This window comes from Stegodyphus dumicola, chromosome 12, assembly GCF_044657685.1.
Source record: "Stegodyphus dumicola isolate Sdum_Otavi_A_Nest chromosome 12, ASM4465768v1".
Lineage (NCBI taxonomy): Eukaryota > Metazoa > Arthropoda > Arachnida > Araneae > Eresidae > Stegodyphus > Stegodyphus dumicola.
The window spans coordinates 84538242-84556927 of record NC_140779.1 but is presented as its reverse complement, the minus strand read 5'-3'; the positions used below and the strand labels follow the sequence as shown (position 1 = coordinate 84556927).

At 30.7% G+C, this 18686-nt stretch overlaps 1 protein-coding gene across 2 annotated transcripts in view; it reads right to left on the bottom strand.

Annotated features, from left to right (window-relative positions):
- Positions 1-1203: 1203 nt before the first annotated feature.
- LOC118201021 (nuclear factor NF-kappa-B p105 subunit-like) overlaps positions 1204-18686 on the bottom strand; it is a 65765-nt gene continuing 48282 nt past the window's right edge. For both annotated transcript variants that reach the window (XM_085806666.1, XM_085806665.1), the window contains 2 exons: positions 6710-6957; positions 1204-4562 (listed from right to left, as the gene is read on the bottom strand). In XM_085806666.1, the coding sequence (XP_085662792.1) occupies positions 4005-4562; positions 6710-6957 (806 nt within the window). In that variant the 3' untranslated portion in view covers positions 1204-4004. The remainder of the gene's footprint in view (positions 4563-6709; positions 6958-18686) is intronic.

Sequence of the window (18686 nt, the reverse complement as noted above, 5' to 3'; positions counted from 1 at the left end):
CATTAAACGTAAAACAATTAACTCACAAGAGCACAAACATGTAGATCAAAGAATACTGAGTTGATTTGACGAGGGTATCCCCCCCTTCCGAGTTGAGCCAGATCGGGAAACGCGTCATGCATACCAACAATCTGGCTCACTGCTTATTACTTGAGTAAATGCTCAAATTATATAGAGATGAATTTTTTGCTCATACTTTCCTCGTATCTCGAATTTCTCATATATATAGGTGCTTGTACCTTGAGGTTCCACTGTATCTTAATTATAAATGGGGAGGGGCTCAACAGTGAGGTTTTTCTGAAATATTTAATTTGATGTTGTTCCTTTGAGTTGCCATCAAAGGAACTGGGAGAAAACTGTGGTGATAGCAATAAGGAGTGCACCCAGGTTGCTGCCAAAAAATACGCCAACCCTAAGGAAAAGTTCTTGCAGAAGTGCACAGAGAAACTAGCTATTGAAGCAAGTGTAGTTGCTAATACACATAATTGAAATCTTTAAATGAAGATGAAATTTTATTGTACATTATGTCTGACTGGAGTTCTTCATAAATGCAGTGAGATTATTTAAGATGATATAAACAACTAAGATCGGCACCATGTAACAATGGTTCCTACAGATATAGGGTAAGCAAAGATATGGCTACATAGCCAAAATACTGGTCATACATATTAATGTTAATAAATGTTTTCTTAATTATTAAGATATTTTATTTAGTGCCAAAGTGAAGTTAAGAATCAGGAGTCTCAGCTCTGCATGTTTTATTATGGAAATGTGAGAAATACACATGTGTAAAGCATAAAAAGATAAAGGTTGTTGCTGGTGGTCTGGATTTTAGATCATTGTGGATATTGTACATCTGAATTCCGAATATTATATTGTATTTAAGACATCTGTTTAGAAAAAACATAAGAAAACAATTTTTTAAATGGGAAATAATTCATGGTGAGCTTTCTTTCGTATTTATGTTAGACATCCAGGAAACTTCAACAGCCATTCACCAGAATTCATACTTGACCCAAAGTATTACATTTAGCAATCTTTTCTTATTTGTCCATTAAAGTACTCACCGTTGCAAGTACGATATGTCTAAAAAGTGTGTATATTTGCACATTAATTTTATTTACTGCAGCCATTAGTATAACAAGAATGCCTGAGAATGTTGTATGTGCACTGATTTATTGTTGTAATGACAAAGAGTTGGAATTGTAGAACACAGGTATTCCTTTATTGTTATTTGCTTGCACTGCTATAAATATGCAATAGATTTCCCAATAAAAAAGCAAATACAATTTAATTTATACACCTATACTAGTGTGCAAAACTTAAGCAACAAATTCATTCTTCAACATACAATCAGTGTTGCCAGAAATTTTTCAGCTAATATAGCAATAGAAGACTCCAAAATTCGCAAATGACGTCAAAGATGATGTAATTTTTGTGATATCATAGTTTTGCGTGCTGATATGACCTCTGACGTCATCACAAACTTACTGTCTATGAAATACAGTCCAATGACCTCAAAGATCATATGTCTTATGTACAGCTAATGCTAGCAAACCGTGTAGGTTGCTTCAGTGATCATGTGACTTATATATAACTACTACAAACAAACAATATCATTCTTCCTCTTCTTCTCTTGCAGAATGCATCTCATTGGTTCGCTAAGTTACCAGCTGTATTCGATTCTTAGTTGTTTTATTTAAGTATCTTAGCCTTAACAAAAATTTCAAAACTATATTGCTCATTTTCAAGTGTTTAAATATCCCCCCCTTTTCTAATTAATTCTTATTTAATTTAGATTTCTGTTTTTAAATTAATTTTTAAGATATTCCTTACTTTTAGATTGTTAGCACTTTTGTACTAAATTTTTTTAATTCACTGTTTATTTTTCTTTGATTAATTGTGAACATTTCAATTAAGGAATGCTTTTCAGTGAGTATTCCATTCTGGGTTGGTGGACTTATTTCAGATTCTCATTACTTAAGAAAGCATTGTTTGTTCTTTCACTGTTAAATTAATTTTTGTTATTTAGAAAAATGCAGCTGCTTTGACTTTTGAGTTATTTCCATTGCTTAGTTCTTAGCAGTATTATAATCAAGAGAATGCATTTTATTCCTTTCTCTGTTTGAGTACCCAATATATGACACGCAAGCTGCAAGTTCTTTTGTTCGATTTGTTATCACCGTAGAACTGGGGGGGGGGTCTCTTAAAAACAAAATTTATAGAGAACTAAAGTCGTGAATAGTAGTATTAAGGTACATAATTCTCTGTTTTACGAAGCAGTTTACGATATGTTTAAAAAAAACTTTGAAGTTACAAAAAGTAGCATAAGGAAATGATGGAGGTTGTGAAAATTTCGCAAATACTAAAATTTTAGCAACATGAGTTTGTCAAAAGTCACAAATTTGTGAAAAATCACATGATCTGGCAACACTGCATACAACCATGAAATTGTTGGAAAGGACATTTTGCAAATCAGCAGAAAGAAAAGACAACTCAGCAAAAAGGTGCAAATATCCACACCATGACATCAGAGGATATGTCAGGGCACATAAATGCAAAGAGTCAACATGTGCAGTACAACGCAACTTATAAAGAAAGGAAAATGCATTTCTAAGCATTCTTCTGCAAATAAAAATGAGATTACATGCAGTATGGCTATAATAAAACATCAGGATGCATTTAACATATGGTAGAATGAATAGGAAATTTGAGAAGGGCTGCAGTTTGATGTCTGTTGAAGAACTTGGAAATCCTTTCAAATTACATGTACACTGTAAGGTTGGTGGTGGTTAGCCAGGGAAACAAAGGTGACTGATGACCAATACATCACCTTGCAGGCAAAAGAGCTCAAAACCAGACAGTGGGCAACATTGTTCAGCAGCTGTGCATGGCAACTGGATGACAGGTGTCCCAGTTTACTGTGGCCAGATGACTTCATAAAGGTGGCCTATTCGCCCACTGATCTGAATGCTGCAATGCTAAATGCTATCAACAGCAGCACCATTTACAATGTGTAGAGAAACAAAGACTGAACATCTCATTAAGGGTGTCATGCCCTCTTTACCAATAACAGCCGTTTCAGTCTGACAACCGATTTTTGGTGCCAGTTGATATGGACAGATGCAAGAACATACTTTCATCCCACTAACATCAAGGAAAGAGATCAATGGGGTACTTCTGGCATGCTTGTATGGGAAAACATTATGAAAAACAGATGGACAGAGCTCCACATTTTCGACACAGGTTCACTTACCAGAGATTGTTACTGTGATGAAGTTATCCTTCCCCAAGTGCATCCCTTCTGCAGTGTTACTGGTCCCAACTTTCTTTTATGGATGACACTGCACGGCCATACAGGCAACATGCTGTTGAAGAGCTCCTGGAAAGTGAATATATCCACAAAAAGAATTTTCTTAATTTAAATCCCATTGAGCATGTGTAGGATACTTTAGGAAACAGCCAGTGCACAAATTTGCCCTTTGGAGAATGCCATAAGCTGAAACAGATGTTCCTTGAAGAATAAAAACTCTTATCCCAGAAACTGTTTAATAGCCTGGTATTGAGCATCAACAGATGGTGCAACGCAGCCATTGCAGTTAGGGAAGATCATATCCCTTACTAAGAAGGCTCTTTGATTTGTTCTCACTCACTTCAGACAGTTTTTCCTAGCAAAGCCATTAAGTAAAGCCTTTTTTCTATTCGTTCTGTACTGAATGCATCCTATTCATGTTTCAGTTACAGTAATTTCCTCAACCTTTAAATAATACATAGTGCCTCTGTACTATGAATTTCCTGTTTCCAAGTTGATTTTTTGCAGAATTGCAGGCAAAGTCTGAAAAGTTGCTAAGTTTTGCACACTAGTGTATATACATATAATAAAATGTTTAAAAAATATGCTTATGATTATTTTAAACTCATTAACTTTTTACACAACTTCCCGTCACAAGTACAACTTTATATAATCATACATGCATACTAAGAAATTATATTACATATGGTTATCAGTCTTTAAGCTGTATACGTTCAACAAGCACTGAAGGTAATCCAAGTTGGAAAACATCTTTATCTACATTTCTGAGCTTATTTCTGAGTATAACACTGCAAAAGTTTTCTAATGTAAGACATTGATTGGATTTATAAATAACGTAACTTGCTAACTGAATAGCTTCTTCATTTAGGAAGGAATCCAAAGCGGCTTCCCAATTTTGGGCCCGTAAATTAGCACCACAGTTTATAAGTAGATCAACTAATGCCCGACTTCCACTTTCACATGCATAGAATAACGGTGTAAAACCATCATTGTCATGTTTGTTGATGTCACATTTACAAATAAGCAGTTTGCGAACCAAAATTTCTTGTTTTGACCGAATTGCCAAATGCAATGCAGTCTGATGAAAGTTGTCAGCAACATTAACATCAGTTCCTCGTTCTATCAAGAGCATACTCAAATCTACATACGAATATTTTGTACATTTTGCTAAATCTGCTGGATTGCGGACAGCACACAGTTCTACAGCGTTCATCAATGCTGTTCTTCCATACTCATCTCTGTGGTTTATCTGCGAAAAAAAGTCGACATTAGAATTTCATCTAAATTAAAGAATTTAAACGATAACAAGACTATTACCCAAATATTTGATGAAATATAAAGTTACAGAAAAATATTCTATTCTCCATCTTCGAAAAATGCCTAAGTATGAGAAATCTTCACAAAGACTATAAATATCGACGAAAATGCCATCCATTGAATTAAATTAAGTATGTATTTATGCAGAAATTTTTTAGTTATATTTATCAACTGGTTTTAAATGTCCAAAAAGATATCATCACTTATTAAAATATTTTTGAAGGATTCATACAATTAATTAAAATGCATCATGATCTGGGTTTCCCTTTTTGCATCCAGCTCCAGTCTGAAAAGTGTGTTTTGAAAACAGCTTATTGTTTTTTGCTCATGGATTTCACATTCTGGCAGAATAGAAAGCATTGCCACTTGAGGTAAATATTAGTAGCAAGCTTCATGTACAGTTCTGTGAAAGATAAACACAACTACATATTGGATAATTAATTCTCAGCAATAAATGCACAGATATCCACTTGCCTTAAATTTTGAAGATCCTAGCATTTGGCTTTTGTGCTTTTTGCCACTTTTTAGTACTCTGTGTGTCATTAATTTCTGGGGGACTAAGTTCTTAAAATTACTAGGAGTATTACAAACACTTAGCTTAAATTTAAGCAGCTATTACCTTAAAATCTTAACAAAATCAGATTGCAAATTATTTTAAACCTTATGTATTTTACACTTTTTAAACAGTCCCCCCCCTCAATTTTTGAAACAATAAAAGATTTTCAAGATGTAATTTGAAGTTTTCAGACAGCAAAAATGTTTTTATGGTCTTGTCAGTTTCCTGTGAATCTTGTGCTAGTGAAAACACCTGTACTTTTTACTGAACACAAGAATCCATGCTTTCTCCTTTTTTTTGTGTGTTTATCTTTTTTCCCTTTTAAATTTTATTTATTTTAATTTTCAGGTACTTCTTTTTGAACTATTCAGACCATTTATATTTTCTCTTCCTAGTTTTGTATTATTATTCTTTTGCTAACAGAATTTCCGAGCTGCCATTTTACAATAGCATTAAATTTGCACTAGCGTACATTTTGATTCAGTCACGAAAAAAATCAAATTACTACAATTTTGTTAAACATATTGCCAGTGTGACTACTCCATAAACATGTTCCTATTTATTTACATATTGATTATGCGGTTAAGAGATCAGAAACATTATACTGCTTCACAAGTTTTAGTTTTTACTTCAAGCAATATGAATATTAAATCTACCAAAACAGGTTTAAGATCACAACAGTCTTTCTTACTATTACTTTTAACACTTTAGTAATATTTATATTGCTTGGAAAAAGTAAGTCAGCAACTTTATTGATAAATAAGAAAGTCTCCATCATGATATAGCTCGAATGCATGCATTCAAAATTTATCAGCAATTTGAGAGATGAAAAATTAAAATCCCTGTAGCCTGCAACATAGAAAATTTTATCAACAAAAGTTACTTTTCATTTCAATTATAACAGACATTTGATGTAATTAGTTAGCATTATACTTAAAAGATCTATTCAAAAAAGTTTATTGTTATGCTCAAATAGGTGACATATATATATATATGTATATTTATATATTAAGATATTTTCACAAAAAAGAATTCCTACTTTAAATTTTATTTTAAAGAAATATTAGGATCTGAAGGTTCTTAGTAATTTTATCTGGTCTTGAAAGGTAATAAAATGCTAAAAATTTCGCCAACATATAATTTCTGGGAAGTTTCTTCATCTCTATATATGTCAGTTTGTACAGAATTTTTATTAATCTCATGCATTACTTTTTGTTTACCATCAAAAGCTGAAGAGAGAGCTTTAATGTGTAAAATGATTACTGGAGGTATTAAGGCAACAAGAATCACCATAATAATTGTAAATTCTCAGTACTAGTTTTTCAGGTTTATACATAGAACCTTCTGCTTCAGCTCCAGAAGTGCAGTTCACACTTCTGCAGATGAAAAAGGTTCTATTTTCATATCTTAGAAATGCCATTTGGTTTGCATATCAAAATGCATACATATCAAATTTTGAAATGGAATGTATAAAAATTAAGACAGAATAATCATCATTTAATACACTTAATTTCATTACTTACATTTGCACCAGCATCTAATAACAGATTAACAATAGGTACAGCATCATCCACAGCATTAAACATAGCACTCAACACAGGGCCAAATGATCGATCATCATTTACAAGCACATTACAGCCTTGCGACAAGAGGTACTGAACAATTTCCGGAGAGCTTTTTCCACAAGCTATGTCTAAAGGAGTGTTTCTATATCCATCAGTCATCTCAAGAATATGTGTTGGTGAGTTTTCAGTTAATATCTTAACAATTTCTGAAAAATAACGTTCACATCAATTTTACACATTCCGTAAAGTCACAAACAAGAAAATGGTTATAGTAGGTACAAATTAAAATTAGAAGTAATTCTACGGAACAGCAAGATGCAAGCACTTACACTGTTTGCGCAAGTTGTGAAATTGTCATTTTCTGTTAAGAAAATTCTGAAAGAGGAAATGTGCCTTACACATTCTGCAATACTGATATATTAAACCACATACTATGATGCCATGAAGCAGGATATTTTCTGCAACTCCCACACCACAACTTTTTCCTGACATACTTGACATCCTTTTTATTGAAAGATGGAATACTTATCTGAATTGTGCATTATTTAATAACTAAATTAAATTCAATAATAAAATCTTTCAGCAAGTGAATTCCTATGGGAGCAAACAGTTCTACACAAATATGTAACCTATTTCTTTTTACTTATGAATATAAATTCCAACTAAGTTTAAATAAGAATGAATTAAAGCTATTTGCACATACATTTAAATACATAGATGATATTATAACTTTCAATAATAATTCTGCTTTTGAGCAATTCAAAATTTACCCAAATAGTTTAACACTTAATAAAACAAATACGAGTCAAGATACTATTGAATACCTAGACCTGCTAATTATTAAACACAGCAAAATTAAATTATATGATAAAAGAAGGAATTTCTATTTTCATACTATTAAGCTAATTAATTGGAACTCTAATATCTCTAGAAAAGTAATAGAAAACACGTTTCATAACCAAATAATCAGAATAAAATATATATGTACTGAAATAGAAGATTTAAAGGAAGAAATAATAAAGCTAATTAATGTTCAAGTTGATAACCAAGTACCACCAAAATTTATTAATTTATATATTAAAAAGGCAGGCATTAACTTTACTTTATAATTTTTTGGCTCTTTATGGTACGATAACATTACCTTAAACCTTAGCTGGAGGGTAATGGAGGATATAGAAGAGTAAAGAATTATCTTGTAAGTTTTTATTGTAAATAAATTTGTAAATATGTATATTTAATCAATACTGGATTCTTTCCTTTTATTAATAAAGGACCAACTCTTTTCAAAAGTCTCAATTATAGCCCGAATTGAGTGAAGATTTTAATCTTCTTCTAATTTTCCATACTTTAGCCAGTATTTAGTAAAGTTTTGATATACCAGTTGGAATCAAGTTTATTAAAACTTTCAATACTTTCTTTCTTTCTTTAAATTTAGCTTTTAATAAACTTTTTTTAAGGAATTCAATAACTAAAAAATTTTTCGAAATTCATTTCAAAATTTAAATTTTACTTAAAAAAAATTGGGGAATTTAAGACATTTTCAGACTTTTGTTTTTAATTTATATTTTACTTTAAAACATTTATAAATTTTAAACATTTCAGTTTTACTTAATTACATTTTAATTATTAGTTTTTAATTTGCAATTTTCAATAAAAAATTATTTTTTCACTTAACGTTTTTATTTGCATTATTTACACAATTTTGCAACACACATTTAACATTACAAACAGTTTACATTTATTAATTCACAATAACCACTTAACTCTACCTTACTTCAATCAGAATACTCTTTTTATGATACAGTCAAAAGTCGTTAATCCGGACTCATCGGGACTTTGGCAATTCCAGATTATCGATTTTTCCAGATTATAGATCATCAGTTTAAATCTGGTAAGATGGCATGCAGAAATTATAAAAGTAAAAATATGAAACCGTAATTTATGAAATAAAGAACAATTATGATCTAAAGGGTATCAAAATTTACAAAAAAAAAAGCTTAATATTTATTTGTTTACTTTACTATCTTCACTATCGGAAGCAAATTATAATGACGAGGAATTTGATTTAAATCATATCAAGGACGAAGTACATCGAGATGAAATACTACATTTAGTAAGGAATTATAAGCCAAATAAAATAAAAACATCTGCCCTGAAGATAAGGATAGAGCTGACAGATCAACTTCCAATTCATTACGCGCCGCGGCGTCCCCCCGCCGCAGAGCAGCGTGAAATTGATAAACAGATTTTGGAATGGTTAGATAAACAAAGGATATGCCTTTATCCATTTTTTGCAGCAATTCCACTTTTTGTTTAATGGACTTCGAAACATACTTTCGCTTTGTAGATCCTTTACATGTTAGTAAATATATATCATAAATTCCATTTGACATAATCAAAAGTTCAAGCTTACTTTTATAAAATTGCTCTAACAGTCTGCAAAAAATAATAAGCCCGATCCAATTCGAAGATTAAGGAACAATGCAATCTGCAACATTAACTGAATTAGATAATTTTAGCTTAGCTTATACCCTCCGTTATACAGTAAACGCGCATGCACAAGCGTATTTTGAGCATGCACACACGCATATTCGCAGCCGTAAAGGTTTTACGCGCATGCGCAGAAAGTTTGTAGCTTTGAGGTCCGGATTATAGATCATTCCGGATTATGGGTGTCCGAATTAACGACTTTTGACTGTATTTGCAGAGCAAACTTACATCTCTTGATTGGCTCAGCTACTAAACTCCCTACCATAAATAGTTGGTCAGTTAAAATTATAACTTGAATTACATACTTTTAGGATTTTCTTTGATTTTTTCTAGAATTATATTATTTAAATATTTTAATATTAAAATTAAAAAAATTAAAAAAAAAAAAAAAAAAAAGAAAAAGAAAAAAGCAGCTTGGCACTCAACTTTACTTACATAAGAGCCATCTATATAATTTGCAGAACACACTTACATCACTTACGAAATACTTTTACAAACCCCAACGCTAATATGGTAGGTAAGTTAGAATTAAAACTTACTATTTACTTGCTTTTAAGTATTTTTTATGTAGTATTTAAGTATTTTCTACGTATGTAATTATATTTTAAGTATTTATTTGTTTTTTATAAATTATGAATTAGTTCCTTTTAGTTTCTTATTGGTTTATATAAATTATGTCTAATTCCTTTTTAGTTTCTTTTTGATTGATATGCATATTCGTGTCGGGGAGGTTTCTGTAGACAAGGGTTTCTAAAATGCATTGGTTTCTAAATTCATTTTTCTGAAAAATTTAATTTAATTTTTTTTTAATTTAATTTAATACTAGACTACATTGCTTAATTCTCAAAATACTTCATAGGTATTTTCCTTTTAGACCTTTATTTTAATTGCTAAATTCTCAAGGTACCACTTTATAGGTATTTCTTTTTGGACATTCTTCACTATGTATTTACTTTTGGTTTTGACTTTTACCCTTGCTTGCATGAATGACGAAACACGAATTGAATGATTGTAGAGTTAGGTTTGGAGGTAACTTCCCCTTGATAAGTCTGTCTCCTTTCTGCTCAACAGTCATCCACTTATGCATTTTTTAAAAAAATTTTTAGATTAATTTTAATTTGCTAAATTGGTGAATTTATTTTCATGGTTTGGTTCTGCACTTGATTTACTTATGCTATCTGAATTTAAATGATATTGTAGATTAGTTCGAAAATTAAATCTTTTATATGTTTGCACATTTTCAAATTATTTTAACTTTAAATTTGCTTTTTACGTATATACATGTTTGTTACAATTTAAATTTCATTCTTTGCAGCAATGGTGCAAAGAATTAATTAAATTTGTATTTAAATTCAATTTATTCTTTTAAAGACCAATATAGATAGTCACATCAATGGGAGCATTGGCTTTGCATGCCTTTTGAATGATTGTTTAAATCTGGCTTATAACTTGTTGATTTAAGTTTCAAGCACGACTCAAGATTTTTATTTGTTAGTTGACTTCAAACTTGACTTTTTATTATATACATGCAAGAGAACGCTTGCTCGCACAAATATGTCGACCTGAAAATCGTCAGTACTTCATATACCAACTTCTTCACCTCACTGTATCATTCTGGAAGACTATTCCATGCGCCGAATATGATTGCCTCAATTCACGGAATTTCGTTTAGAGCTGTCCACTTGTGTTGCTTGATGTGCATGCATTTCTGGACCTCTAACTCTTCCAACTTGCTCTTGAGTTCTATGAACTTGCCACTCCACAAGTCTTTGGTTTTCAAATATAGCAGTTGCATTTGAAGCGATCCAGCATCAGTACCAAAGGTCTCATTGTCAATATCATTTGTATTTGCGTTGAGAGGATTGAGTATGAACGCAAAAGTACTTTTGTTTGTTTTGAATTCCTCGAATCTCTCGGGGAATCCATCCTTCATGTTTTCTAAAGCTATGTTGATGTAATTCGTGTCAATAATCTCTTGAAAGGCTGAGTCGACTTCATGGTAGATACCATGAAGTAGAATTTTTGCAGCCATTTGTCTTCTTCCGATTCGGGATTGTCAATGCTTTTTTCATTGAGGAATGTTTTTATTTCACTCAAGCAGAAAGCAAAACGTTGCAATACGTTACCTCTGGAAAGCCATCACACTTTATTGTGCAGAAGTAGGTCAGAAAATGGCTATCTATCAAGGAAATCTTCAAACTGGTGATGGTAGTGTGCTTTTGCAAAATATTGTTAATAATCTTAATTACCAAGTTCATGACCAACTATTTTGGCTTTGGGCACAAAGCTCTTCTTGGTGAATTATACAGTGAAAGTTAGAATTTCATGGTTTATTTTTTCTGAAGAATTGATGTTACCACTCTATGTATTCCTGTCATACGCCTCTATCAGTTGCTATGGAAATGATTTTATTTAAATCAATTTAATTGTCTTCCAGGCATTTTTGCCCAAACATTTGTTCTATTATCTCCACAAGTTTGCCCTGAGAGCGATAACAATCCTACAGTTATTTGTTTGGACCTTGGGAGGACATATACCCCATGAAAAGGATAACTTGTGCCGTGTCTTTTATGTCACAAGACTCATCTATAGCAAGTGATAAGGCAGAAGCCAGCTGAATGTCTTCCACTTGCACATGTGTTACATGTTAGCAGTTTTATCTTGTACTGTTTTTGCAGATAATGGCAAATCTTTGATTTTTTTCATGATTTCTGCTTTGATTTTACGAAACAGTGATCATGAAACAGTTATTCAGATGTACATATAAAACAATCTTTGACATATTCACCATTTGTGAGTGGTTTTACTCTTTTTGCAATTTCTAACAATACAGCAGAGCTTGGCAGATTTCCATTATTAGAAGATTGTACCCAGTTACTTAGCATGGAACTCGTCTGTTGTTTTCTTTTCGGAGCTCTTCAAGAGCTTTTTTCGTGCGTCCCCAGTTGGATATTTACCAGCAAACTGAGTATGTTTTGTAGTGAAGTGTCTTTTTAAATTCGACTTCTTATTGTGTGTGAGTTTTTGGTGGCAAATGAGACAAGTCGGATCTGTGTTGCATATGAATGCAAACGACTCCGCCCAATCTTGATTGAATTCTCGGTTTTCTTTTTCAGCTTAGCCGTCAGCATAAATTATTAATTTTTCTGTATGGAGCTGCAGAGCTGCAACTTTATATCAAAAGAACCGCGGTTTGCCGACCCCTGCCCTAGACCAGTACTTTTGAGAACATTCTGGTAATCGCTACTTTAAATGAAGAGTTCGCGCCATTTTTCGTCAGATTTCATTTCTTTACCTGCTGCTCCCTTTGCTGCCGATCTTCCCGTCTGGCTTTCTTTGTTTCAATAAATAGTATGACACAATACATTTAATCGCATTTAGTTTAAATTACTGTCGCATATGATATCTTAGAGAATCTAAAAGAATAATGATCTGCCATTTTAAGTGAATAAAGATATGGAGTTTTAAAAAATGAAATCTTTCGGAGTCATCATTTCTGCTGTAAGCCACTCAGCCATGTCTGGATTTTGATGCCAAGCTTCATCATTTCAAATGCCACATATTTTTTCCCTTAGAGATTTTTTTTTAAGCATAAGGTTTTGAAAATATTTTAACTATTCACATTCCCTCTTTAAGGCATTCAGAAAGTGAGTCTCTCTTAATTTTTTTAAACAGGTTAGTGATTATGTTTGTCTTCCTAATTGATCTGATCATGAACTTTGAGTCCGTGGGCTCTGATTGATGAAGTAATAACAGTAATGAGCTTCAAGAAAACAGGGTTATCTAATGCTTCTGGTGTTTCTGAAGATCACTGCACAAGCAAAGACAGGCTGAATTGGGAAGAGGACAAAGGGAAAAATCTACAAGCTGTAGCCAATGATACAAGCAGCAATGAATGATATGCCAGGCCAAGGAAGAAGCAGTGGACAACAAACAATAAGAGTGGAGGGCATTCAAGATATACAGTAGAGATAAAAATATCTTACTAGATACTGTCATTTTAATATTATTATATATTTCTACTGTAATAAATGTTTCTTTTAAATGAGTAATTCTGTGAAAATACCTGAATTTTATCCATGAATACCTTTCATTTGTTATGTTCTTACGGTAATTGCAACATTTGGAAATTAAATTATTTGCATTATTTTCGTACTGCATTTGGGGAGAAAATATCTGAGTAGATATGATATATAGTCGGGAAAAGACATTAATTTTATGAGACCTTTTGAATTTGATTATGTTTGAAAAGAAAGTAGGATAAATTTAAAGTGGTTTAAAGTCTTGGGGGAATTCACTGGAATGAAACATGTTTTTTTTCGTCTTTCTTTAATCAACTTGGTTTAAGGTTTCAAAACACTTTTTTTGGGCAAGTTCTGTTTGAAGCATTAAACAAAGAAGATTAAAAAATGTTTATTGTTTTGGTTTTAATATGTTCAAATTTTCCCTTTCTTTATAATTATTCATTCCTCTTTGAAATTAAAATTTTGTTTTCAATTTGTAATTTTCTTTAATTTGTGTTTTACCAGTTTATTTTGTTACATGGATAAACTAGGTTTCAAATATTTAATATGGCATTTTCTTCTTCATGACCAATTTTCAAGATTTTGATATATTATATATATGTATATATATACACCAATATTTTATCCATGAATACTTTTTATTTGTTATGTTCTTACTGTAATTGCAACATTTGGAAATTAAATTATTTGCATTATTTTCATACTGCATTTGAGGAGAAAATATCACCATATCTACTGTATAGTACTGCCTAAAAATTCTAAATTTAAAAGTAAATTGTAGTCAAAGCAAGGTTATTCTTCAACAATATTAATATTAGCAATCGTATAAAAGAGGTTTAACACAAAATCCAAACACATCAAAATTAAAATAAGAATTCATAATAGTACAAACTATAAAAATCAAAATGCAAAAGAGGGAAAAATACAAGAGAAAAAAAATAATAATAATAAAGTCTGAAGGGGCTTTTTTTTTTAACATTTTGTGTGTTACCTTTATTTATTAAATATTAAGTTCTTCACACTTAAACCATTAAATTCACTTAAAGAGCAATATCGCAAAATAATTTTAAATTGAGCATATCTTTAGAATTTTCAATACACAATCTCATGTGTTGGAGATAAAAATGTTTTGGAAATTAAGTAGTTTTAAGGACCATTAATGAAAAAAAAATTAAGGACCTATCAGCAAATGGAAGCTGAATAAATTCAATCAATTTATGTCAGAACTCTGTTTTAGTAATAACCCTCTAAGAATAAAATAGATCCGTAAGTAGGATGCATTCTTATTAAACATAATTTAATAAACATAACTATAAAACAAATTTGATAATAAAACCCACTTTATAAAATTTATCAGGCAGCATTAAATATTTTACACATATAATAATTGGACATATTTGAAAGAAGATTACAGACATTTTATTTACGTTTTACCAATAGTTAGCTTTATGTTGATTTTTTCTTTTATGTCTCATTTTGCACGTACTTAGTCTAGAGGTTTAGTAAATAGCAAGTAGATTTTATGTCAAATGGCATAGGTTAAAACGAGAAATAAAATCATAATCAGCATGATTCGTAACAGATGATTGGCTGTTGCCAGTGCTTATGCTTGCCTAGAGAGAGATCTGTTGATCAGAACAAACCTTAGCCTGATATAGTTTTGAGGTTGGCAAGTTTTAGAAGTTAGTTGTGCTCCATCTATCTGATGCAATTAGTGTTATAACTTCATGTAGAGTTCCTGAGATTATAACCTAGTTAATATATTTGAAGGTTCCAATAAGCCACTAATGCACCAAATGTGATAAGTTGTTTTGTATTATTTTAAGTCTCACTAAGATGCAGAGAATAAGTCTTACATTAATTTTTACATTTTTGTGCTGTATCTTGTGACCACAGTAAGGACTAATGAAAGGCAATAACTTGCTTTAATATGCAGAGATAACTTTTAAAGGTGAGCAGTTAGTTACAAATAATTAAACTGGGTAGTTCATTACCCTTAATTATTATAGATTTACATGACCACTATTAAATTTTATTTATTTTTTAAAAACATTTGTTGAAAAAGCACTATTAAAATCACAATCTAATAACATTTCACAGTTTAAAATGCATGTAATTTTAAACTGTGAGTTTTAAATAAATGTCATAACATTGATTCTTAAACGGTATTAGAGTAATATCACATTAAAAGCTACAAAACATTTATGTTTTGTAGCAACAACACATAACAAAATATTTATATGTCTTTTTAATTTGAAGAATTCCCAGACATTTTAGTTTAATTTATATCAATTTGCTTCTCTTTAAACATCTTTCCTAACAATTAAAAATCTGTTTCAATATATAAACCAATGTTTCTACTTATTTCTGTGTGCTTTGTCTCTTAACAGTGTATGTAACGATGCTTTACTTTATCTGGTAAAAGTTAAATAGCTCAAAACCTCTCTTAGACATGAAGCAAATTATCCTATGTCTGAAAGTAACTATTAAGTCACATACAAGTTTAAATAAACCTTTTATTTAAAAAGAACTTAGAACATACAGGCACATTCCTATGTTGACAAAATCAACTACACCTTGTGGTGATGCAATTAAGCAGGAACAGTCAAATTCAAACTAGAAATGTCAACTAATAGTCAAAGACTAGACAATTTACTTTTAATCTAAGCTGGCTCAGTAACTCTATGGTCATAACAAATTCAAATGTTAGTGGCGATAAAGCAAAGATGAATAACTACAGATTATCAGAGCTGGAAGAAACTAATGCAACATCCAAGTGAAGGGCAAAAACACACTTTCAGTCCCAAAACATCAGATTAAAAACTATCTGATTTGCATTATGGTGAGGAAATGGAAAGGGCAACTTATAGTAAAGGCTAAAATTATAAAACACTGGTTAATTTGCATAATAATAATTGTACATATCATCGAAGAATAATTTTCTTCCTCTTTATGTATTCAGTTTCTTTCTTCAATTCGTTTCCTCTTCACTTTATAATTTTTGGAATTAATTAAAGATGTTATTCTAAAAACCAAATGCATTTAGAATGTAAAGAAAAAGCTGATAAATATGAAATGATGTATAGTAAGGGCTGGTTTCAGGGCTGATGAGGCAGAACAGGCAGTGGGAGCAGAATTTAGGATCCACAGAGATTGCATCAGGTGGGAAAATGACTTGCGTCAGCCCTGTGTATTATCCATATAAGGTGAATCTTATAAATGATCTTATAAATTATGATCTTATAAATCATAATCTTATAAATGAGACATATAAGGTGAATCTTTTAAATATCAGTTTTCGATTTCTTTATTAATAGAAAAATTCTTTTTTATAAATCCCTGTCCATGCAAACAGATTAGAAACAATTTTTCTATTTTCTATACTTGTGAAGAGTGAAAGGTTGAGAAAATAAAGAGAAGATAAACATTCAACAAAGACTTATAGTATCAGAAGTACAACATTTAAACATTATGTTTTCATTTTCCTTCCAAAAATTACCCAAAATATAAGAAATTTATCACAAACTTTCTGTAAAATATATCCATTATGTATTAATACAATGAAGACATTTTCATTTTGTCAATATTTTCTGGAGCCTTCTAGAATTGTGGGTCTGTAAATTTTCCCTTCAAATCCTTCTAAACTTTCGAAGTTGCAATGTTTAAAAACCTAAAGAAAAATTAGCCCTACCAATTCTGCAAGAAAAAAAGGCTAGAAATATTTTGAAAAAAAAGTCAGTAGAAAAAGTATAAAATTAATTTTATAGAGAAAACTGATACATATTCTGAGACAATTACATGGGGAAAATTCTTACCATGAAACAATTAAAAAGAAGAAGTTTTTAATTATATAGCTATTTTGCTTTTGCTATGAATTGTTTTGTAAACTGTGCTTTTATAGCATTTATTGCCTTGTTTATTTTTCAGATTAAAATACTTTAATAATAAGTCACCAAAATAGAAAGTAATGCCACTTTATAACATGACAGTGAAAGAAAATTAAAATGTTTTATTTTAATGTTATTCCTTATATGTAATTTAAATATATTAACCATTATTTTAATTAAATTTATCAATGTTACGATGTTTAAAAGAAATCGTTGAAAAATTCCCAGATCTTTGAATTAAAAATTTTCTACAGAAACTAATCTTAAAATTGCTAAAATGTTGATAAGTTGCCAAATTTAGAGCCGTTTAATAAAAGAATTCACATCCCCAAAAACAGAAAGTTGTTTAAATGCTCTTCATTAAAAAAAAATGATGATTTCAATACTTATGTTTGACTTCTTGCTCAGAAACTTCAGTATCCCACCCTTTACATTAAAAATAGGAAAAAATTATAACCCATGAACCTATTCAAAAGATAATCATATTTATCAGTGAATCGTCAAAACTATTCCTCCATAATAATAATTCACACTCAAAGCAGCAGTCGTAAAAACAAGACAGAAATTTCAGATAATTAAAATTGAGGACCTTCCGCCGATTTTGTACAAAATTAAGGACTTTTAAGGACCAAAAATTGATTCCAAAAAACCTAAGGACTTTAAAGGACTGTACGAACCCCGTTTTCCAAGTGTGTTTTAAGCAAATTCCAGTCGATCCGCATAATGCTAGCTGACTGTGCTGGGAGGTAAATTAATTATGGTACCACTTGAAAAAACAAAAATTTGCCAATTACATATGACAAAATTGCTTTCCCAAAGCATTACTATTATAACTATAATAGCAGCTGTTTTCTCCACTGAAGATTGGAGATTAGAATCTGCCCAATCTGGATTAAAAAATGTCTTTTTTGGAGATATTTTGCAGCTAAACGAAAGAAAGAAATCGAATGATATTTTCACATAAATTCAGGTATTTTACATTTATTTAGCAACATACATAAGCATAAAAACATGTGCATTAAATTTTGTGATGGTATGTCATCATATTTCTATAATTAGTTGCAGGAGTATGCCAGAGAAAATTGCCCAGAATTTGAATGTATTATTAACTAATAATAAATATATTTAAAGCGAAGAAACAACATTAAATGATACGAATAACATTAAAATAAAGTTAATTATTTAAAAATTTAATTACAATAACCAACAATATTTTGGCGAATATAGGTAGCTATATTAAATGGTCATTACTATTTTTTTTATTTTACTGCAAAATGATATATAAGGCATTTGTTAAAAAGAAAAAGAAAAAGTTTTAAAGATTTTGTGGTAAAATTCTAGTATGCGGTACATCCTTGGCAAGTTTTAAAAATTATCACCAACACCAAAATGACCTGTTTACTGCTTGTCATAAATATTTGATTTACTGCTCATTATAATGTTGCCAAATCCTGTCTGTACTGTACACTGGGAATGAACCAACTTTGTTTTATACAAGAATGGAAAGGTATTTTCTTTTGTTCAACATGCACT